The sequence below is a fragment of the Caenorhabditis remanei genome, chromosome III (assembly GCF_010183535.1).
Source record: "Caenorhabditis remanei strain PX506 chromosome III, whole genome shotgun sequence".
NCBI lineage: Eukaryota > Metazoa > Nematoda > Chromadorea > Rhabditida > Rhabditidae > Caenorhabditis > Caenorhabditis remanei.
In genome coordinates this window covers 16,455,076-16,479,209 of record NC_071330.1, presented here as the reverse complement: position 1 = coordinate 16,479,209, position 24,134 = coordinate 16,455,076, and the positions used below count along the sequence as shown (strand labels likewise).

General features: G+C 36.2%; 7 protein-coding genes across 7 annotated transcripts; 4 read left to right on the top strand and 3 right to left on the bottom strand.

Annotated features, from left to right (window-relative positions):
* Positions 1-68: 68 nt before the first annotated feature.
* Positions 69-3,359, bottom strand: GCK72_011659 (uncharacterized protein; the record flags this gene model as incomplete). Its single annotated transcript, XM_003093371.2, has 6 exons — positions 69-198; positions 1,410-1,591; positions 1,643-2,393; positions 2,444-2,535; positions 2,588-2,767; positions 2,814-3,359. 6 exons carry the CDS (start codon positions 3,357-3,359, stop codon positions 69-71), a joined length of 1,881 nt encoding a protein of 626 aa, XP_003093419.2.
* An 817-nt stretch (positions 3,360-4,176) lies between these two features.
* On the top strand, positions 4,177-9,314 carry GCK72_011658 (uncharacterized protein; the record flags this gene model as incomplete). The annotated part of the gene is made up of 10 exons (XM_053728600.1): positions 4,177-4,701; positions 4,748-4,927; positions 4,976-5,067; positions 5,116-5,869; positions 5,914-6,060; positions 7,334-7,888; positions 7,934-8,113; positions 8,159-8,250; positions 8,299-9,043; positions 9,087-9,314. 10 exons carry the CDS (start codon positions 4,177-4,179, stop codon positions 9,312-9,314), a joined length of 3,498 nt encoding a protein of 1,165 aa, XP_053588177.1.
* Positions 9,315-11,631: 2,317 nt separating this feature from the next.
* Positions 11,632-12,897, top strand: GCK72_011657 (uncharacterized protein; the record flags this gene model as incomplete). Its single annotated transcript, XM_053728599.1, has 5 exons — positions 11,632-11,758; positions 11,869-12,033; positions 12,080-12,145; positions 12,195-12,359; positions 12,782-12,897. 5 exons carry the CDS (start codon positions 11,632-11,634, stop codon positions 12,895-12,897), a joined length of 639 nt encoding a protein of 212 aa, XP_053588176.1.
* Positions 12,898-14,035: 1,138 nt separating this feature from the next.
* Positions 14,036-16,470, bottom strand: GCK72_011656 (uncharacterized protein; the record flags this gene model as incomplete). The annotated part of the gene is made up of 6 exons (XM_053728598.1): positions 14,036-14,518; positions 14,694-14,858; positions 14,903-15,647; positions 15,696-15,787; positions 15,835-16,014; positions 16,060-16,470. The coding sequence occupies 6 exons, from the start codon at positions 16,468-16,470 to the stop codon at positions 14,036-14,038; spliced, it is 2,076 nt and encodes a 691-aa protein (XP_053588175.1).
* A 581-nt stretch (positions 16,471-17,051) lies between these two features.
* GCK72_011655 (uncharacterized protein) lies at positions 17,052-18,666 on the top strand (the record flags this gene model as incomplete). Its single annotated transcript, XM_053728597.1, has 4 exons — positions 17,052-17,597; positions 17,650-17,829; positions 17,881-17,972; positions 18,021-18,666. 4 exons carry the CDS (start codon positions 17,052-17,054, stop codon positions 18,664-18,666), a joined length of 1,464 nt encoding a protein of 487 aa, XP_053588174.1.
* Positions 18,667-18,696: 30 nt separating this feature from the next.
* On the top strand, positions 18,697-22,750 carry GCK72_011654 (uncharacterized protein; the record flags this gene model as incomplete). Its single annotated transcript, XM_053728596.1, has 5 exons — positions 18,697-18,774; positions 18,819-18,962; positions 21,083-21,631; positions 21,678-22,511; positions 22,556-22,750. 5 exons carry the CDS (start codon positions 18,697-18,699, stop codon positions 22,748-22,750), a joined length of 1,800 nt encoding a protein of 599 aa, XP_053588173.1.
* GCK72_011653 (uncharacterized protein) lies at positions 22,270-23,678 on the bottom strand (the record flags this gene model as incomplete). Its single annotated transcript, XM_053728595.1, has 2 exons — positions 22,270-22,419; positions 22,983-23,678. The coding sequence occupies 2 exons, from the start codon at positions 23,676-23,678 to the stop codon at positions 22,270-22,272; spliced, it is 846 nt and encodes a 281-aa protein (XP_053588172.1).
* Positions 23,679-24,134: the final 456 nt, after the last annotated feature.

Here is a 24,134-nt window from a genome sequence, read left to right as displayed (position 1 = left end):
TGCTTCTCCACATAAAACCATGGCGTTTTGAGATCAAAAAGTTTCAAATATTTCTCATCAATCGTCTGTCATTTCTCACGATATCTAATACGATGCATGAGCCCATAGGCCGGGTTCATGTTGCCAAGCACACTTCTCATCCGGTCGAAAGAGTCACCGTCCGTCTCGTCGAGATCCACGTTTTCAGATTTGTTGCGACTGAAAAAATCAATACATTTTTTTAGAGACAGCTGTGAAGATCATGTGAATCCGGTTTTATAAGGAAGTGAGAAAAATATTGGTCGATAAGATAAGAAAGGGTCACAAATTGTGTGATTTGGAGATGAACTGTGACGTTGGAAGACCAAAATGTTGGATGTTCCAAATTGGAGAGTGAGAGAGAGAGAGACGCAGAGAAGCTGGAGTCTGTGCCTTCTCTGCGTCTCTCCTCTAGCTGCGCACTTTAAACGTTTATATCTCACCAGTCTTAATAGCTATAAAAAAGTAATCAACTAGTAAAATATAAAGAACTTTAGAGGCTACATTTTTGTAGTTAACAACATTTTGATGTCATTTTTGGTTTTTGAGATATAGCAGTTTCTGTGAAAGTGAGTAAAATTACAGATCGCTCAGTGTAGCCGAAATTTGTAAAACCATAGAAACTGGATCATTTAAAATCGTGTAATGTATGTATGACTTTTACATGTTATCATTAACTTAGGGAACATGCGGATAGGAGAGGCGCAGAGAAGTTAGAGTCTCTGGTTGCCCTGTGTCTCTCCCAGCTAAAGCTGCAAACTTAAAACGCATGTTCAGGTTTTTTTTCAGGTTTTAGGCTATGCATATCGGTTTCTTTTTTATTTCAGAGACAACGTCGTTCGTTCTTAGGCCCATAAGAAATGATGGACTAGCGTACAGAAAATAACTGGAGACTATCGAACAAAATTTGAAAATTATTGAGGTACACCGACTACATCGGTATATTAAATTTAAACACGGATATGACCGAATACGGAGTTTGAAGACCAAGAGATCGTAACGACCCATTGAAAAATCAAGAAATTGAAAAGATCAATGACCGAATTGGTCACTCTGGGACCGAAGAATGACTGATTGAAGGAAATGTTGTGAATTTCACGTTCTGAAAAATCCTGAAAATCCCTTGGAGACAACAGATAGTTTGAATTGAGCAACATTCATTGAGCAGTTTTGTGCTCAAAAGTCTTCTCAAGGCAGCGTCATCAAGATATCGTCATAATTCCATATAGAAAAGTTGTAATTGTTCATTTCGTCATGTTTCTGAATGTATCAATGTTCTGCAGAAGTATCCATAAGAAAAGTGTATTGTAGAATATCGTCAAGAATATCAAAAGTTTAATAGCATAACTTCATAGAATCTTCTGTAGTCAGCAAGATCAAATTCGAGATACCTTCTATCCAAGCTTACTTCTAAGAATTGATGATTCACTTCCATTTGGAAAAACCAAATACGATCATCATCGCTGAAGATTCGATCCGGTGGTCCAATTAGTCCGTGAAGAGTTTCGTAGTCAATTGTCGTGTTTTTGAAGCGAATTATGAATCTTTGGAAAGTGGTCGATAGTAAAAGATGCTGAAATTTTAAAAGTTATAAAAAGTTCTAGTTCTCCTAATCATCACTTACATTTTTCAAATATAACACATCTTCTGAACTAATTGTATCCACTTCTATCCAAATTCTGGAAAAATGAGTGATATTCATTTTTTGAATTGAAGTGGGTATTGGCTGTGATCGAATCTTCAGTTCTTTCGCACTCTTCCACTGCTCCAACTGACATATCTCGTCCAATACAAACGGTTTCAACATGGACTCTGGGTATTTAACCCTGTCACGGAGTCTTCCATATTCCGATCTCGGATCATTCAGCTCAATTTTTTTCAACCATTTTGGGTCAAGGTACGGGAGAATTTTCATCACATTGTCGTCGGTACAACATAACACTTTCAACACTTTTACTTTTAGTAACTGACTTCTTGTTGATAGAATTTCTTTAAGTTTCCACAAAAATTGAATGGTAAGTTGATTAAGACGCTGAAATTCTTCAATGCTTGGGTTCGGATTTTCCTCCTTTCGAAGAGTGTCAATATACGAGAATATGAATTTCAATTTTTCTAAACACGTATTCTGATGACCCAAGTTGACCTCAAAGTCATTCAAAACTTGATCTTGTGCCTTCTGACACAATACATTTCTGTCCTCAGAAGTTTCATGTTTCCCATAAATCCAGTTTTTTGACCAGTAACGTCCAGTTTCAATACGTGCACTTGGATGAGTATCACTTAAGAAAAAAACATTATATTCATCAATGTTGGTAACGGGTTTGAGAAAGTCAACGCAGTCCCTGATTCCACGAGACGTTTTACGGAGTCGTTGGCTGAAATTATAGAAATGATTGAAGTAGGATGTGTCTACAGTAACACTTACACATTCCAAAACCCAAACGATTGAATGACACGTTTCATAATTAATGGATTCTCTAGAACCTTTGCAGATACATTGTTGCTCAGAGTTAATTTCTACAAGATAACTTTAACTCTCTTATCAAATATTTTTTTCAATACGACTCACCACTAAACCCGCAGATAACAACAGACTATGTGACAGTTGGAACTTGATAAACTTCTCCTTTGAGCCGGGAGTTTCATGTTGCATTGGAACACCAATAATTGTTCTCAAACTCGGGATATCGTGGACACAGTGTTTGTAATAAATGAAGATCTCAGTGAAAGTCGATTGTTGTAGAAGAAACTGAAAATATAACCAATCAATACATCAATACTTGCCTCGAACCAACTTTTTTCACCGATTCCAAATATTCTGGACGAATTGTGTGTAACTTGAAAACCAATTTCATCCGTTGTCCTTCATTCCATTTTACCAAAGCCAGAGCATCCTCTATATTGATATCCTCATCTCTATTTTCGAAACAAAATTCGACTTTCTTCAAAACCGATGGATCCAATAACTTGACGACTGTCATTGCCTGACTCATATCAACTGCATCGATCGATAGTCTTTTGACTTGAAGAAGATCTTTTCTCGATTCCAGACACTTGAATATCTGGTTAATGACTGGGTCCAACTTGTTCTTTTTATAGTTTTCTTCAAGTCCACTGTACTTGATTTTGAGAGAATTCACGAGACCTGCTTGGTTATAGATGATTTCTTCCAGGTATTCGACGAAGTTTTTCAAATGATCGATCTTTGTTTCCTTATATTCGAAACTCTGTTTTCCATAGGGATCATTAAAGTACAATTCACATTTCAGTGATTTCTCGGTATAAAATATTCCCATTGACGTTATTGGACTCAATGCCATTCTTGGATAATTCTGGGACATGTTCTGAAAAGAAAACAATAAAATCTTTAAAACTCATACAAATTGACGGAAAGAGAAAAATAATGTTGCTGAAAACCAAGAAGTTGCCGGTGGCAAGGTACCCTCATAACCCTGTAGTTCTCCGAGTCCTCACAATAAATACGCAACGACACTCCGCCAAAGCCTCACGCGCCTACCGTAACCTCAGCGCGTCAGTTCACGTGGACACGTGTACTCCACGTGGCAAAAGTAGTTTTCTGAAGTCGGTTGGCTTTCAGAGTTAGTTCTAGTTTTAGCGTTGGTTGTTTTAACTATTGTTTTGTAAGTTTTACGCTCTCTTTATTTATTTTCTTGCAATAAAGTAAATTTATTGTAAGAAACTGTGTTCTTTGTCGTCTTATTTTATCAGGAACCTATCACCCCGTATTCGTACGCGGGCAACTAAGAAACTAAAATTTCAAAATGTGGTTTTTCACGACATACCGACGAAAACTAGATAAAAAAGGAAAAAAGGAAGAAGAGAAGTGAGCGCTGTCGAAAGAGAAAAAGACGGAGATGATAAGAGTGAGGAAGAAACATTGTAAACAAACGGAAACTGGCCGCCACATTGGTATTCATTTTGCAAAATTTTTTGAAACCTTTTTGTTTCATGATTTCTGTAGTTTCTTGTTCTTTCTTCCTCATTCTTATCTCCGTTTCTATAAATTTCGTCTATATGTCGTAAAAAATCACATTTCAAAAATTCAGTTTTATGGTTTTCAGTAACATTATTTTTCTCTCTCAGTTTTTTAAATGTTACAGTAGTTGTTTTCAGAACATGCCCCAGAATTATCCAAGAATGTCATCGAGCCCAATAACGTCGATAGGAATATTTTATAGTGAGCAATCACTGAAATGTGAATTGTACTTCGATGATCCCTGTGGAAAACAGAGTTTCGAGTATAAGGAAACAAGGAACGATCATTTGAAAATCTTCGTTGAATACCCGGAAGAAATAATCAATAATCAAACAGGTCTTGTCAATTCCCTCAATATCAAGTACAGCGGACTTGAAGAAAACTATACAAAGAATAAGGTGGACCCAGTGATTCACCAGATATTCAAGTGTCTGGAATCGAGAAAAGAACTTCTTCAAGTCAAAAGACTATCAATCGATGCAGTCGATATGAGTCAGGCAATGACAGTCGTCAAGTTATTGGATCCATCGGTTTTGAAAAAAGTCGAATTTTGTTTTGAAAATAGAGATGAGGAAATCGATATAGAGGATGCTCTGGCTTTGGTGAAATGGAATGAAGGACAACGGATGAAACTGGTTTTCAAGTTGCACACACTTCACCCAGGATATTTGGAATCTGTGAAAAAGGTTTGTTTAAGAGAAGTACTGATGTATTGATTGGTTATATTTTCAGTTTCTTCTACATCTACCGACTTTCACTGAGATCTTCGTTTATTATAAACAATGTGTCAATGAAAATGCGAGTTTGGGAACAATTATGGATATTCCAATGCAACATGAAACTCCCGGTTCGAAGGAGAAGTTCTTTCAGTTCCGACTATCACATAGCCTATTGTTAACTGCTGGTTTAGTGGTAAGTTATATTGAATATGGAAAATAAATAGTTAAGGTTATTTTACAGAAAAAAACACTGAGCAACGATGTATCTGCAATGGTTCTGGGGAATCCATTGATTATGAAACGTGTCATTCAATCGTTCAACTTTTGGAATGTGTAAGTATTACTGTAGACACACCTGATTATTCATTTCAATGATTTCAGCCAACGACTCCGTAAAACGTCTCGTGGAATCAGAGACTGCGTTGACTTCCTCAAACCAGTTACTCACATTGATGAATATAATGTTTCGTTCTTAAGTGATATTCATCCAAGTGCACATATTAAAATTGGATGTTACAGTACAAGGAGCTGGTTATACGGGAAACATGAAATTTCTGAGGACAGAAATGAATTGTGTCAGAAGGCACAAGCCCAAGTTTTGAATGACTTTGAGGTCAACTTGAGAAATCAGAATACGTGTTTAGAAGAGTTGAAATTCATATTCTCGTATATTGACACTCTTCGAAAGGAGGAAAATCTGGAGCAAGAAGAATTCGAGCGTCTCAATGAACTTACCGCTCAATTTTTGGGAAAAATTAAAGAAACTCTATCAAGAAGAAGTCAGTTACTAAAAGTGAAAAAGTTGGAATTGTTTTGTTGTACCGACGACAATGTGATGCAAATCCTCCCGTATCTTGATCCCAATTGCTTGAAAAAAATTGAACTCAATGATCAGACAACGAAATATGGAATACTCGGTTACTCCACGTTTAGTAGAAAGTATCCAGAATCCCTGTTGAAACCGTTTGTACTGGACGAGATATGTCAGTTGGAGCAGTGGAAGAGCGTGACGGAACTGGAGATTCGATCACAGCCAATATCCACTTCAATTCAAGAAATGAATATCACTCACTTCTCAAAAATTTATATGCAAGTGGAAACAATTAGTTCAGAAGATGTGTTATATCTTAAAGATGTGAGTGATGATTATGGGAACTTTTATAGATACAATAATTTCAGCATCTTCTACTATCGACCACTTTCCAAAGATTCATTATTCACTTCAAAAACAAGGCGATTGACTACGAAACTCTTGTTGGACTAATGGGGCCACCGCATCGAATCTATGGAGATAATGATCGTATTATCTGGTTTTTCCAAATGGAAGTAAATCATCAATTTTTGAAAGTCAGATTGGATATGAGATATATTGAGTTTAAGCTTACTTCCCACATAGAATAATATATGTAGTATTACTGTGTTAACTCTATAAATGAATTATGTTAATAAACTTTTGACCTTCTTGACAGAAATTCAATTTTCTCATCCTGTGGATACTTCTGTAGAACACAACTTTCATGACGAAATAAACAATTACAACTATTCAATATTGAATTTGGACGATGAGCATGAAAATAGAAGAGAAATACGGAAAAGTTTGTGAATTTCTGGTTGTAGTATTTGAATCTTGCTGACTAAACGGAAAAGTTTGTGAATTTCTGGTTGTAGTATTTGAATCTTGCTGACTACCAAATATACAGAAACGTTACATTCAGACAAATCGTTGGAACAAAAAGTTGAAAGTGGTGATATCCTGTCACTGGGAATTATCCAAAGTTGTCCCTCCTATAACTGGTCCTTCAATCAGTAGTTCTTTGGTCCCAGAGTGATCGTCACATCCTCTTAGTCTCCAAACTCCCCTATCGGCTGAAACGGTGTTTAAATTTAATCAACCACTTGTACTGTCTTCAAAACTTGTTTTCAAACATTTTCCGACACAAATGACTTTTTTGAGTTTCAAGGTTTCCAGAAAATAAGAAATCGATATAAAATTTGAATAAAACATTTTTAATTTAAAGTTTAGATAATCTTTGAACTAAAAACAGTTTCTAGAAGTTATAAAACATTTTCGAAGAAATTAACTTTGAATCTTGTTAAACGATCGCTTCAGTACATGTTATCAGCTCGTCACAGTTTTTACAACTGCGCTCCACCGAAATCCCTTTAGAAATTTCTCATTTTCTCTGAATATTTCAATTTGGCACACGTTTTTCTGCGGTTTTGGTAGAGCGCGGTTGTAAGAAGCGTGTCGTGCTAATATTTTAGGAAAACACTTCTTATCAATTAAAAGTACAGAAAACGCATGTTTCATTTTAAGCCTAAAACAATCTCAACATTTCTCGTCTTTAATATTTTTTGGAATTTGACGTGTATTATGTGTCACCCGGTTTCCGTTTGTTTACAATGTTTCTTCCTCACTCTTATCTCCGTTTTTTCCCCTTTTCATTTCCTTTTTTATTCAGTTTTTGTGGTGAAAAAACACATTTTGAAATTTTCAGTGAGTTCATTCGTTTAGTTTGTATAAGCTTTTTAAACAATTTATTTCTCTCTGACCATTCATTTGTATGGTTTAAATAAAAATCTTATTGTTGATTTTCAGAACATGTCCCAGAATTATCCAAGAATGTCATCGAGCCCAATAACGTCAATAGGAGTATTATACACCGAGAAATCACTGAAATGTGAATTGTATTTCAATGATCCCTATGGAAAACAGAGTTTCGAATATAAGGAAACAAGGAAAAAGAACGATTTTTTGAAAAACTTCGTTGAAGACCTGGAAGAAATAATCAATAATCAAAAATCTCTCGTGGATTCTCTCAAAATCAAATACATCGGACTTGAGGACAACTATAAAAAGGAAAAGTTGGACCCAGTCATTAACCAGATATTCAAGTGTCTGGAATCGAGGAAAGAACTTCTTCAAGTCAAAAGACTATCGATCGATGCAGTTGATATGAGTCAGGCAATGAGAGTCGTCAAGTTATTGGATCCATCGGTTTTGAAGAAAGTCGAATTTTGTTTCGAAAATAGAGATGAGGATATCGATATGGAGGATGCTCTGGCTTTGGTGAAATGGAATGAAGGAAAACGGATGAAATTGGTTTTCAAGTTGCACACAATTCGTCCAGAATATTTGGAATTAATGAAAAAAGTTAGTTTTTTTAAGTTCTGATGTATTGATTGGTTATATTTCCAGTTTTTTCTACATCGAACAACTTTCACTGAGATCTTCATTTATTACAAACACTGTGTCCATGATTATGTGAGTTCGAGATCAATTTTTGGTTTTCCAATGCAATACGAAACTCCCGGCTCGACGGAGAAGTTTATCAAGTTCCGACTGTCACATAGACGGTTGTTATCTGCTCGTTTAGTGGTAAGTTAGTGAATATTAGGAAAAAAGAGTTAAGGTTTTTTGCAGAAATTAACACTGAGCAACGATTTATCTGCAAAGGTTCTGGGGAACCCATTGATTATGAAACGTGTCATTCGATCACTCGGGTTTTGGAATGTGTAAGTATTACTGTAGACATATCTGACTATTCATTTCTATAATTTCAGCCAACACCTCCGTAAAACGTCTCGTGGAATCAGGAGCTGCGTTGATTTTCTCAAACCCGTTACCCACATTGATGAATATAATGTTTACTTCTCAAGTGATATTCATCCAAGTGCATGTATTAGATCTGGAGGATGTTACAGTTCAAGAAGCTGGTTATACGGGAAACATGAAACTTCTGAGGACAGAAATTTGTTGTGTCAGAAGGCGCAAGCCCAAGTTTTGAATGACTTTGAGGTCAACTTGAGAAATCAGAATACGTGTTTAGAAGAGTTGAAATTCATATTCTCGTATATTGACACTCTTCAAAAGGAGGAACCAAGCATTGAAAAATTCGAGCGTGTCAATCAACTTACCATTCAATTTTTGGAGAAACTTAAAGAAATTCTATCAGCAAGAAGTCACTTATTAAAAGTGAAAGTGTTGGAATTGTTATGTTGTACTGACAACAATTTGATGCAAATCCTTCCGTACCTTGACCCAAATTGCTTGAAAAAAATTGAAGTGAACGATCCAAGATGGGAATATGAAAGACTCGGGGACAGGGTTAAATACCCAGAGTCCATGTTGAAACCGTTTGTATTGGACGAGATATGTCAACTGGAACAGTGGAAGAGTGCGACAGAACTGGAGATTCGATCAGAGCCAATATCCACTTCTATTCAAAAAATGAATATTACTCATTTTTCCAGAATTTGGATAGAAGTGGATACAATCAGTTCAGAAGATGTGCTATATCTTAAAGATGTGAGTGATGATTATGAGAATTTTTAAAGATTGATAATTTCAGCATCTTCTACTATCGACCACTTTCCAAAGATTCATTATTCACTTCAAAAACACTACAATTGACTACGAAACTCTTCACGGACTAATTGGACCACCGCATCGAATCTTCAGTGACACTTCTCGTATCTGGTTTTTCCAAATGGAAGTGAATCATGAGTTTTTGGAAGTTAGCTTGAAAAGAAGGTGTCTCGACTTTGATCTTGCTGACTACATAAGACAATACAGATAGGTTCATATTGTGAATAAATTCTATCATACTATACGGTAATGAAATTCTGTTCTACAATTTTTGATATTCTTGGCAGGAATACGCATTGTGTGAATACTTCTGCAGAACATGAATACTTTCAGAAACATGACGAAATAAGCAATTACAACTTTTTGATATGGAATTCGGACGATGAGCATGAAAATAGAAGAGAAAAACGGATAAGATTATTGCTGGTTGTAGTATTTCAACATAGCTGAATACCGAATACATTTTTAATCTTCCGGTTTCAGACTTTATGATCCTTTTTTGTGACTTCCGCAATCTGAATTCAACATTCAGTTTTCCATTTCAAGGTTACAAGATTCAGGATCCAGTTTTTCGACATGCGAAAATTATAGTTCCTTTCTAGGTTCCCGTTTTCAGACTCTCGATTTTGAACTTCCGACTTCATCCTAGCGAAATTTAACCTCGTCTTTAGGCTTCTGTTTTCCAATTTCCGTTTCCAGACTTCTGACTTTAAACTTTTCACTTACGATCTCTATTTTTAGTTATTTCAAATCTGATTCCCATTTTCAGACATCCACTTTCATACTCTCGGTTTCCGACTTTCGAATCCCAGCTTGTCATTTCCAATCTCCAATTTCAGTCTTCCGAAATCCAATATCCGTTTATAGACTTCCATGTTCAGACTTTCGTTCGCACATTCAGATTTTCGTTTTCTGTTTTCTAAATTCAGACAATCGACGTCCGACTACGAAGGCCCCAGAACATGTAACCGTTACCTAGATACCACATGACCTACTTCTCGAGTGCCTGGTTCCATAGAAACATTCTAAGTTTATGTGCTCCCTGAAATCTCCCTTCCTTTTTTATTCCCCTTCTTTTTCTGTCCAGCTGGTGTGGGACTACCAATATTCTATTCTGATTTTTATTGAATTATGTATTATAGATATTATGGAAAAAATGGTTTTTATCCAATGGATACATGACATTTTTTAATGAAGTGAGTCTGAAAATAAACTAAAATAGTGACGAATTGTTTTCAGAAAAAGATAACCATTATAATATTGCTGTCTATTTATTCATGGCCATGGCACAATGGATCTGGGACATTTTTAAATTGGATTTTGAAAAAAAAGTATGTCATAAATTGTTTTTATAAGACCTGAAACGAGAATAATGTGAGTTCCTACTGTATTCCTCAAAATATTCAAAATTTTCATAATTTCTTTTGAAAAGGATACATTTTTGCAGTTCACATATGCCGACGGGACAACGGAATAAAAGGAAACAACTGATGGAAAGTCTGGAAGAAGGACATTTATAAATTTTGTTTGGTATTTAAATATTATTGAGTGTTTAAATATATATAATTTGTTATACTTTGTATCACAGAACATTTTAGGGGATTTAATGTGGGAAAGGGCGTCAAAGGCGCGACAGCATTAACAGCTATATACATAATGAGATTTATGTCCGGGACATGATTGTTCGGATGTCAGAAAAATTATCTTGGATGAATTCCTAGATTCTGAAGATTACAACTATTGTAGCAGCAATATATAACGCACCGAAGGCGCGACAGTAGTCCAAGTTATTTTCGTGTCGAGACCTAAAACAGACACATCAGTTGTTTCCGTTGAATATCATTTTCCGGTAATCACCTTACTTCCTAACCTTGTTATTAAACAACTTTTTCATAACATCATTCAAAAGCAGAAATTTCTTGCAAACCTTCAATTAATTCATAGTAGACTACATATGTGTAAATCTAAAAACCTTATTTCTTCTAACGCAATTTTATTCTCAGAACCTGCACAGCTGATTTCAAGCAAACTTTTTATAGGTTGATCGAGTTCTCCAGAGAGAATTCAATTATTGTGAGATCACCTTTCAAAGATTAGGGGTGGTAGCAATGAAACAACACTCAGTAACTTTTTTATAGAATTCAGATAGGTTTGCTCTTTTTAGTGTCTGGGGTGCCTTGGAAACGTTTTTTACTCGAGATACTTCAAATTTAATTTTCAATTCATTATTTGCTCGTTTCACTTCGTATTTGAGCAACATCGGACTCCAACCGGTCAAAATTAAGTTTTAAAGCATTTTCAGCTGCTTTGAATCAATTTGAACAACTTTCAGACAATTTTAAGCAAATTTTCGGCTTAAAACCGTTTATTCAGTGTCAAGCAAATTAAAAGCTCGGTTTGTCTCGTTTCTCAGCAATGCCGGGCTCAAATCGGCCAAAATCAAGTTTCTGAGCATTTTCTACTGCTTTTACTTAATTTTGAGCAATTTTCAGACGAAATGAAGCAAATTTAGTGTGTTTTTCCAGATAATGTCCTCCTCGCCAACATCTTCATCATGTTTTATCAGTATCGATCAGATTCTGAGGGCCCATCATTCAAAGACTCCTCCAAAATGTTTACGGTGTAAGAATCATGGAGTGACTACTATTTTGAAAGGTATGCATTTATTACAGTATGACTCTTAATTCCTACTTTTGTTTGGAGCCAGCACCCATGACCAAACTACACACAAACAGCTCTCTCCTTTGAATTTTCATTTTCTCCAGGCCACAAACGCTTATGCCGTTGGAAAGATTGCATATGTAAAAAATGTATACTTATCGCTGAGAGACAACGAGTTAATGCCGCGCAGGTGGCACTCCATAGACAAAAAATTCAAGAGGAGGAAGATGTGAAGGAGTTGGAGACTCTATTGGGGAGAACTGTAAATGGTTGGTTTCCATTCAATTGATATATTGATTATTTTCTAAATTTCAGCAGCTGAAGCTCTGCAAATTCTGCATGGTGGTGTCCCAGCAGATTTAAATGTGCAAAACAATGATAGTGAGTTTTGCGTTTATGTAAATGAGTCATCAAACTCATTTTGTTTCAGCTTACCAAGAAATTCCCAGCTCACCGTCATCACCACCAGCACTACTACCAGTGGATCTGAAGCCTTCTATAGAGTTGGTGTTGCCCAACTCGATGCCATACAACAATCAATTTCTACAGTTCTCACAATTTAATCCAATGATGTACAACTGTTGGAGGTTTCCAGGTAATTTCTGCCAAAAAACTCAAAAACTTGAGATTTATTGATTAGTTAACATGTAGAACCCAAAAAAACACACAAAAAAAGGTTCCGGAAGTTCTGACCGCCACGGGGATCGAACCCTCGATCTTTTGAGCGATAAGCATTGTTACCTTAACCACTCGGCCAGAACCAAAATTTTTCGAAAAATCGCGAATTTTGTGCTAAAAACTCAAAAACTTCATATTCGTTGGTTATTTGACACGTAGAACCCAAAAAAAAACACTCAAAAAAAAAGATTCCGGAAGATTTGACCACCACGGGGATCGATCCCCCGATCCTTTGAGCGACAAGCATTGTTACCTTAACCACTCGGCCAGAGCAAAAATTTTCGAAAAATCGCGTTTTTTGGGTGAAAAAAAACTCGAAAATTATGAATATATTTTCAGTATCTCCCTCACCTAACCTCGTCAGCCCCTCCCTATCTGATTTCTCATCTATTGAGAGTCTCATTGCTCAACCAGCGACCTCAAAAATTGGAGATGCCTGGCAAAAAATGATATAACTCTTTTTCATATTTGTTCTGTAGAAAATTTCCAACAACTTTATTAGTATTATATTCATCATGATTCTCCACATGAAACCATGGCGTTTTGAGATCAAAAAGTTTCAAATATTTCTCATCAATCGTCTGTCATTTCTCACGGTATCTGATACGATGCATGAGCCCGTAGGCCGGGTTCATGTTGCCAAGTACACTTCTCATTCGGTCGAAAGAGTCGCCGTCCGTCTCATCGAGATCCACGTTTTCAGATTTGTTGCAACTGAAAAACAATTTTTATAGACAGGTGTTTTGTGAAGATCATGTGAATCCGGTTTGATAAGGAAGTGAGAAAAATATTGGTTGATAAGATAAAGGGTCACAAATTGTGTGATTTAGAGATGAACTGTGACGTTGGTAGACCAAAATGTTGAATGTTCCAAATTAGAGAGTGAGAGAGAGAGAAACGCAGAGACGCTAGAGCCTCTGGCTTCTCTGCGTCTCTAGTCTAGCTGCGGACTTATAACTCACCAGTCTTAATAGCTATAAAAAAGTAGTCAACTAGTAAAATATAGAGAACTCTATAGGCTACATTTTTGTAGTTGACAACTTTTTGATGTCATTTTAGGTTTTTGAGATATAGCTGTTTTTGTGAAAGTGAGTAAAATTACAGATCGCTCAGTGTGACCGAAATTTGGCAAACCATAGAAACTGGATTTTTTGAACTTGTGTTGTGTATGTATGACTTTTACATGTTATCATTAACTCAGAGAACATGCGGATAGGAGAGACGCAGAGAAGTTAGAGTCTCTGGTTTCTCTGCGTCTCCCTCATTCTCTGCTAGCTGCGCGCAATTCAAACGGTTATATCTCACCAGTGTTGATAGCTAGAAAAAAGTTGTTAACTATGAAAATGTGGAGAATTTTATGGGCTATATTTTTTTAGTTAACAACTTTTTGATCACTATCAAGAAATTTTAAATAAAGTCCGTGAAGAGTTTCGTAGTTAATCGTCGTGTTTTTGAAGTCAATAATGAATCTTCGGAAAGTGGTCGATAGCAGAAGATGCTAAAATTTTAAAAGTTATAAAAAGTTCTAGTTCTCCTAATCATCACTTACATCTTTCAAATATGACACATCTTCTGAACTAATTGTCTCCACGTCTATCCAAATTTTTGAGTAATATTCATTTCTTGAATTGAAGTGGATATCGGCTGTGATCGAATCTTCAGTTCCGTCGCACTCTTCCACTGTTCCAGTTGACATATCTCGTCCAATACAAACGGTTTCAACATGGACTCTGGATACTTAACCCTGTCGTCACCGAGTCTTCCATATTCTGATCTCGGATCATTAATTTCTATTTTTTTCAAGCAATTTGGGTTAAGATACGGAAGGATTTGCATCAAATTGTCGTCAGTACAACATAACACTTTCAACACTTTCACTTTTAGTAACTGACTTCTTCTTGATAGAATTTCTCTAAGTTTCCACAAAAATTGAATGGTAAGTTGATTAAGACGCTCGAATTTTTCAATGCTTGGGTTCGGATTTTCCTCCTTTTCAAGAGTGTGAATATACGAGAATATGAATTTCAACTCTTCTAAACACGTATTCTGACGACCCAAGTTGAAAGTATTCATGTTCTGTAGAAGTATTCACACAATGAGAAAAGCGTATTCCTGCCAAGAATATCAAAAATTGTTAAACAGAATTTTATTACCGTATAGCATGATAGAATTTATTCACAATATGAACCTATCTGTATTGTCTTATGTAGTCAGCAAGATAAAATCTAAGACACCCTCTATGCAAGCTAACTTTCAAAAATTGATGATTCACTTCCATTTGGAAAAACCAGATACGAGAAGTGTCACTGAAGATTCGATGCGGTGGCCCAATTAGTCCATCAAGAGTTTCGTAGTCAATTGTCGTGTTTTTGAAGTCAATAATGAATCTTTGGAAACTGGTCGATAGTAGAAGATGCTGAAATTATAAAAGTTATAAAAGTTTTAATAATTATCACTCACTTCTTTGAGATATAACACATCTTCTGAACTGATTGTATCCACTTCTATCCAAATTCTGGAAAAATGAGTAATATTCATTTCTTGAATTGAAGTGAATATTGGCTGTGATTGAATCTTCAGTTCTGTCGCACTCTTCCACTGTTCCAGTTGACATATCTCGTCCAATACAAACGGTTTCAACATGGACTCTGGATACTTAACCCTGAGTCTTTCATATTCCGATCGCGGATCGTTCAGTTCAATTTTTTTCAAGCAATTTGGGTCAAGGTACGGGAGAATTTGCATCAAATTGTCGTCCGTACAACATAACAATTCCAACACTTTCACTTTTAGTAACTGACTTCTTCTTGATAACATTTCTCTAAGTTTCCCCAAAAATTGAATGGTAAGTTGATTAAGACGCTGAAATTCTTCAATGCTTGGGTTCGGATTTTCCTCCTTTTCAAGAGTGTCAATATACGAGAATATGAATTTCAACTCTTCTAAACACGTATTCTGACGACCCAAGTTGACCTCGAAATCATGCAAAACTTGATCTTGTGCCTTCTGACACAATACATTCCTGTCCTCAGAAGTTTCATATTTCCCATAAATCCAGTTTTTTGACCAGTAACGTCCAGTTTCAATACGTGCACTTGGATGAGTATCACTTAAGAAAAAAACATTATATTCATCAATGTTGGTAACGGGTTTGAGGAAGTCAACGCAGTCTCTGATTCCACGAGACGTTTTACGGAGTCGTTGGCTGAAATTATAGAAATGAATACCCAGATGTGTCTACAGTAATACTCACACATTCCAATACCCGAGCGATCGAATGACACGTTTCATAATCAATGGGTTCCCCAGTATTTTTGCAGATAAATCGTTGCTCAAAGTTAACTTCTACAATAATAACCTTAACTCTTTTTTCCTAATATTCATTAGCTTACCACAAAACCAGCAGACAACAAAAGTCTATGTGACAGTCGGAACTTGATAAACTTCTCCGTCGAGTCGGGAGATTCATGTTGCATTGGAAAACCAATAATTGCTTTTAAACTCGCATTATCATGGACACAGTGTTTGTAATAAATGAAGATCTCAGTGAATGTTGGTCGATGTAGAAAAAACTAAAAATATAATCAATCAATACATCAGAACTTCAAAAAACTAACTTTTTCCACCGATTCCAAATATTCTGGGCGCATGGTGTGTAACTTGAAAACCAATTTCATCCGTTGTCCTTCATTCCATTCTACCAAAGCCAGAGCACCCTCTATATCGATATCCTCATCTCTATTTTCAAAACCAAACTCGACTTTCTTCAAAACCGATGGATCCAATAACTTGACGACTGCCATTGCCTGACTCATATGAACTGCATCGATCGATAGTCTTTTGACTTGAAGAAGTTCTTTTCTCGATTCCAGACACTTGAATATCTGGTAAATCACAAGGTCCAACTTTTCCTTTTTATAGTTTTCCTCAAGTCCGCTGTATTTGATTTTGAGAGAATCGACAAGAGATTTTTGATTATTGATTATTTCTTCCAGGTCTTCAACGAAGTTTTTCAAAAAATCGTTCATTTTCCTTGTTTCCTTATATTCGAAACTCTGTTTTCCATAGGGATCATTAAAATATAATTCACATTTCAGTGTTTTTTCCGTATAAAATATACCTATTGACGTTATTGGACTCGACGCCATTCTTGGATCACTCTGGGACATGTTCTGAAAACAACTACTGTAACATTTAAAAAACTGAGAGAGAAAAATAATGTTACTGAAAACCATAAAACTGAATTTTCGAAATGTGATTTTTCACGACATATAGACGAAATTTATAGAAACGGAGATAAGAATGAGGAAGAAAGAACAAGAAACTACTGAAATCATAAAAGAAAGAGGTTTCAAAAAATTTTGCAAAATGAATACCAATGTGGCGGCCAGTTTCCGTTTGTTTACAATGTTTCTTCCTCACTCTTATCATCTCCGTCTTTTTCTCTTTGGACAGCGCTCACTTCTCTTCTTCCTTTTTTCTTTTTTATCTAGTTTTCGTCGGTTTTTTTTTTTGAAATTTCAGTTTCTTGGTTTTCAGCAACATTATTTTTCTCTTTCCGTTAATTTGTATGAGTTTTAAAGATCTTATTGTAATTGCTTTTCAGAATATGTCCCAGAATTATCCAAGAATGGCATCGAGTCCAATAACGTCAATGGGAATATTTTATACGGAGCAATCACTGAAATGTGAATTGTACTTTAATGATCCCTATGGAAAACAGAGTTTCGAATATAAGAAAACAAAGATCGATCATTTGAAAAACTTCGTCGAATACCTGGAAGAAATCATCTATAACCAAGCAGGTCTCGTGAATTCTCTCAAAATCAAAAACAGTGGACTTGAGGAAAACTATAAAAAGAACAAGTTGGACCCAGTCATTAACCAGATATTCAAGTGTTTGGAATCGAGAAAAGATCTTCTTCAAGTCAAAAGACTATCGATCGATGCAGTTGATATGAGTCAGGCAATGGCAGTCGTCAAGTTATTGGATCCATCGGTTTTGAAGAAAGTCGAATTTTGTTTCGAAAATAGAGATGAGGATATCGATATGGAGGATGCTCTGGCTTTGGTAAAATGGAATGAAGGACACCGGATAAAACTTGTTTTCAAATTACACACCATGCGCCCAAAATATTTGGAATCGGTGGAAAAAGTTAGTTGGAAAGAAACAAGTTTTGATTTTTTGGTTTTGATTACATTTTCAGTTTCTTCTACATCGATCAACTTTCACTGAGATCTTCGTTTATTATAAACACTGTGTCCATGATCATGGGAGTTTGAGAAAAATGATTGATGTTCCAATGCAACATGAAACTCCCGGCTCAAAGGAGAAGTTTATCAAGTTCCAACTGTCACATAGTCTGTTGTTATCTGCGGGTTTAGTGGTGAGTCATATTGAAAAAAAATTTGATAAGAGAGTTAAAGTTATCTTGTAGAAATTAACTCTGAGCAACGATGTATCTGCAAAGGTTCTCGGAAATCCATTGATTATGAAACGTGTCATTCAATCGTTTGGGTTTTGGAATGTGTGAGTATTACTGTAGACACATTTGACTATTCATTTCTATAATTTCAGCCAACGACTCCGTAAAACGTCTCGTGGAATCAGGAGCTGCGTTGACTTCCTCAAACCCGTAACACATATTGATGAGTATATGGTTTATTTCTCAAGTGATATTCATCCAAGTGCATATATTGAAACTGGATGTTACAGTTCAAGAAGCTGGTTATACGGGAAACATGAAACTTCTGAGGACAGAAATGAATTGTGTCAGAAGGCACAAGATCAAGTTTTGCATGATTTCGAGGTCAACTTGGGTCGTCAGAATACGTGTTTAGAAGAGTTGAAATTCATATTCTCGTATATTCACACTCTTGAAAAGGAGGAAAATCCGAACCCAAGCATTGAAGAATTCGAGCGTCTCAATCAACTTACCACTCAATTTTGGGGGAAACTTAAAGAAATTTTGTCAAGAAGAAGTCAGTTACTAAAAGTGAAAAAGTTGGAAATATTATGTTGTACTGACGACAATGTGATGCAAATCCTCCCGTATCTTGATCCCAATTGCTTGAAAAAAATTGAACTCAATGATCCGAAATCGGAATATGGAAGACTCGGTGACGACAGGGTTAAGTATCCAGAGTCCATGTTGAAACCGTTTGTATTGGACGAGATATGTCAACTGGAACAGTGGAAGAGTGCGACGGAACTGAAGATTTGATCACATCCTATATCCACTTCTATTCAAGAAATGAATATCACTCATTTTTCCAGAATTTGGATAGAAGTGGATACAATCAGTTCAGAAGATGTGTTATATCTCAAAGAAGTGAGTGATGATTATAGGAAGTTTTACCGATACAATAATTTCAGCATCTTCTACTATCGACCACTTTCCGAAGATTTCTTATTTATTTCAAAAACACGACAATTGACTACGAAACTCTTCACGGACTCATTGGGCCGCCGCATCGAATCTTCAGCGATGATGATCGTATCTGGTTTTTCCAAATGGAAGTGAGTCATCAATTTTTGAAAGTCAGTTTGTATAGAAATCGCCTGGACCTCGATCTTGCTTACTACATAAGACAATATAGATAGTCTTACTGTGTTAACTCTATAAATGAATTATGTTAATAAACTTTTGACCTTCTTGACAGAAATTCAATTTTCTCATCCTGTGGATACTTCTGTAGAACACAACTTTCATGACGAAATAAACAATTACAACTATTCAATATTGAATTTGGACGATGAGCATGAAAATAGAAGAGAAAAACGGAAAAGTTTGTGAATTTCTGGTTGTAGTATTTGAATCTTGCTGACTACCAAATATACAGAAACGTTACATTCAGACAAAATGTTGGAACAAAAAGTTGAAAGTGGTCTGGAAAATTTCCTACTCCGTGACACCAGAGAATCTAGTTATAATCTCCTGAATTCAGATCTTGCTTCCCTCGACTGATATTCTCAGCACCCGCCCTTCTTCTTTTGCCAATTTTGACGTAAATGTCATTGTGCTGTCACTGGGATACTGTATAGGATACTGTATACTCTACGTGGATACGGTGGTATACTGTCACTGGGAATTATCCAAAGTTGTCCCTCCTATAACTGGTCCTTCAATCAGTAGTTCTTCGGTCCCAGAGTGATTGTCACATCCTCTTAGTCTCCAAACTCCCCTATCGGCTGAAACAGTGTTAAAATTTAATCAACCACTTGTACTGTCTTCAAAACTAGTTTTCAAACATCTCCGACACAAATGACTTTTTTGAATTTCAAGGTTTCCAGAAAATGAGAGATCGATATGAAATTTGAATAAAACATTTTTAATTTAAAGTTTAGATAATCTTTGAACTAAAAACAGTTTCTAGAAGTTATAAAACATTTTCGAAGAAATTAACTTTGAATCTTGATAAACGATCGCTTCAGTACATGTTATCAGCTCGTCACAGTTCTTACAACTGCGCTCCACCGAAATCCCTTGAGAAATTTCTCATTTTCTCTGAATCTTTCAATTTGGCACACGTTTTTCTGCGGTTTCGGTAGAGCGCGGTTGTAAGAAGCGTGTCGTGCTAATATTTTAGGAAAAAACTTCTTATCAATTAAAAGTACAGAAAACGCATGTTTCATTTTAAGCCTAAAACAATCTCAACATTTCTCGTCTTTAATATTTTTTGGAATTTGACGTGTATTACGTGTCACCCGGTTTCCGTTTGTTTACAATGTTTCTTCCTCACTCTTATCTCCGTTTTTTCCTCTTTTCATTTCCTTTTTTATTCCGTTTGATTGTGGTGAAAAATCACATTTTGAAATTTTCAGTGAGTTCATTCGTTTAAATGTATAAGCTTTTTAAACAATTTATTTCTCTCTGACCTTTCATTTGTATGGTTTAGATAAGAATCTTATTGTTGATTTTCAGAACATGTCCCAGAATTATCCAAGAATGGCATCGAGTCCAATAACGTCAATGGGAATATTTTATAGTGACCAATCACAGCCATGTAATATAGTCTATCGAGTCCGAATAGTCTATCGAAATTTTTGCTGTAGAATTGCAAGTTTGACGGGTCATAGCTCGGTCCACGCGAGCATTTAGCAGGTTTTTAGTGCCATTTTGGAATCAGCAGGGTTGAAAGTATCAGTGGTCAATTTTATAGAAAAAGTTCAACTCGCCTCGTCATGAACTTATCTTGTAAGTTCAAAGATTCCCGGAACTAAAACATTCAATTTGAAATGTTTCATTTAGATTTCATCTCGATTTCTCTTTTCTGGAAACCTTGAAACTCAAAAAAGTGCATTTCTTTGATAAAAATTTATCTTCGCTTTCTGAGTTTCCTGAGACCTTACACAATCTCAACATTTCTCATCTTTAAAATTTCTTGGAGTATGAGGTGTCCCTTGTCTTCCTATGGTCATTTTTCATTTGTTTACAATGTTTCTTCCTCACTTTTATCTCCGCTTTTTCTCTTTCCCTTCTCTTTTTTATCTAGTTTCCGTTTGATTGTGGTGAAAAGTCACATTTTGAAACTTTCATTGAGTTCATTCGTTTAAATGTATAAGCTTTTTAAACAATTTATTTCTCTCTGACCATTCATTTGTATGGTTTAAATAAAAATCTTATTGTTGATTTTCAGAAAATGTCCCAGAATTATCCAAGAATGACATCGAGTCCAATAACGTCAATGGGAATATTTTATACTGAGCAAGCATTGAAATGTGAATTATACTTCGATGATCCCTGTGGAAAACAGAGTTTCGAGTATAAGGAAACAAGGAACGATCATTTGAAAATCTTCGTTGAATACCCGGAAGAAATAATCAATAATCAAACAGGTCTTGTCAATTCCCTCAAAATCAAGTACAGTGGTCTTGAGGAAAACTATAAAAAGGAAAAGTTGGACCCAGTGATTCACCAGATATTCAAGTGTCTGGAATCGAGAAAAGAACTTCTTCAAGTCAAAAGACTATCGATCGATGCAGTTGATATGAGTCAGGCAATGAGAGTCGTCAAGTTATTGGATCCATTGGTTTTGAAGAAAGTCGAATTTTGTTTTGAAAATAGAGATGAGGAAATCGATATAGAGGATGCTCTGGCTTTGGTAAAATGGAATGAAGGGCAACGGATGAAATTGGTTTTCAAGTTGCACACAATTCGCCCAGAATATTTGGAATCTGTGAAAAAGGTTTGTTTAAGAGAAGTACTGATGTATTGATTGGTTAGATTTTCAGTTTCTTCTACATCTACCGACTTTCACTGAGATCTTCGTTTATTATAAACAATGTGTCAATGATAATGCGATTTTGGGAACAATTATGGATATTCCAATGCAACATGAAACTCCCGGTTCGAAGGAGAAGTTCTTTCAGTTCCGACTGTCACATAGCCTATTGTTGTCTGATAAGTATCATGTTTATTTCTTAAGTGATACTCATCCGAGTGCATATATTAAAATTGGGTGCAGAAGAAAAAGAAGCTTGTTATACGGGAAACACGAAACTTCTGGGGACATAAATGTACTGTGTCAGAAGGCACAAGATCAAGTTTTGCATGATTTCGAGGTCAACTTGGGTCGTCAGAATACGTGTTTAGAAGAGTTGAACTTCATATTCTCGTATATTCACACTCTTCGAAAGGAGGAACCAAGCATTGAAACATTCGGGAGTCTCAATCAACTTACCATTCAATTTTTGTGGAAACTTAGAGAAATTCTATCAAGAAGAAGTCAGTTACTAAAAGTGAAAGTACTGGAAGTATTATGTTGTACCGACGACAATTTGATGCAAATCCTCCCGTATCTTGATCCCAATTGCTTGAAAACAATCAAACTAATTGATCCGAGAGCGGAATATGAAAGACTCGGTAATAATTATCCAGAGTCCATGTTGAAACCGTTTGTACTGGACGAGATATGTCAGTTGGAGCAGTGGAAGAGCGTGACGGAACTGGAGATTCGATCACAGCCAATATCCACTTCAATTCAAGAAATGAATATCACTCACTTCTCAAAAATATATATGCAAGTGGAAACAATTAGTTCAGAAGATGTGTTATATCTTAAAGATGTGAGTGATGATTATAGGAACTTTTACAGATACAATAATTTCAGCATCTTCTACTATCGACCACTTTCCAAAGATTCATTATTCCCTTCAAAAACAAGGCGATTGACTACGAAACTCTTGTTGGAATAATGGGGCCACCGCATCGAATCTATGGAGATAATGATCGTATTATCTGGTTTTTTCAAATGGAAGTGAATCATCAATTTTTGGAAGTTAAACACAACTGGCTGTGGTTTTAATATATTTATTAAAGAAGATAGAATAGTCGCTCTCCCCTGGGCTTTTATACCAAGAACAGAGGTGGAGCTTATAACAATATATAAAGTAGGATAGAATAGTATAGATGATGATTCACCTAGACGGTGAATCATAAAAGTGCAATAAGGTGAAAGGGGGGCAAGAAAGTGGGAGAGTGTACAGTGTACAATCGAGTACACTCCCGGCCTTCAGAAAGGAAAGAAAGAAAAATACAATTAACAAAATATGAATTATCTTGTTGCTGTATCCTTCCCTTTTGACGACGTCGACGTGGTTGACTATAATGTCCGGTTGTTTTCGTCTGTCATGGTGGTATTCTTGAACTGGAGGTCTCTCTTTGCAGAGAGAGGCTCCCGGCGAGCAGAAGGGGTTTCGTTGCGGCTCCTTGATATCTCTGACCTTGTGGTAACAGATAATTGTCCAAAGCGTAGTGATAAGCAATGTCTCTGTCGCGTTGTCGATGTTGTTCTGTATGAAGAGAAACTTGTGTTTCATCTTCTTGGTTGGCTGTCTTCGTTGTTCGATTAGGCGAACGACAGGATCTTTTGAATGAGTGAAGAAACAGCTGAGTTTGGACCCAACTCCACTCTGTCCTTCGAGGTACGAAATGTGATTTCCGTTTCTTGGGTAACGTCCTTTCGATGTCCAATTGTCCATGTTGAACGGTCCGTCTAATGGTTGAGCTTTTAGTGAAGCTCGATGAGTGCTGGATTCGCTATCGTTTAGCTTGTCCAAGCGAATGTCCCGTTGTCGATTTTGAGACTGGTGCCAAAATACTCGAGGATCTGCGGGTGTCCAAGCAGCGTAATGGCGATAGGTGAAGTTTGAGTGAGCCAGGTGCTGCACCTTCCTTCTGACTGTTAGTTCTTCGGGAACTACAGTTCGGGTGATCTTCCTCGACAAGTCCATCGTTCGTCAGCTTCAGAATAATAGAACTAGTCAAGCCCACAGCCAGCGCCTGCCACGCGGGACTTGAGAAACACAGGGGGCCGAGACCCACGATGCACCATAAACACAACTGGCTGTGGTTTTAATATATTTATTAAAGAAGATAGAATAGTCGCTCTCCCCTGGGCTTTTATACCAAGAACAGAGGTGGAGCTTATAACAATATATAAAGTAGGATAGAATAGTATAGATGATGATTCACCTAGACGGTGAATCATAAAAGTGCAATAAGGTGAAAGGGGGGCAAGAAAGTGGGAGAGTGTACAGTGTACAATCGAGTACAGAAGTCAGATTGTATATGAGATATATTGAGTTTAAGCTTACTTCCCACATAGAATAATATATGTAGTATTACTGTGTTAACTCTATAAATATATTCTATAATACTTAATGTAAATCAAACATTAAAAATTCCCG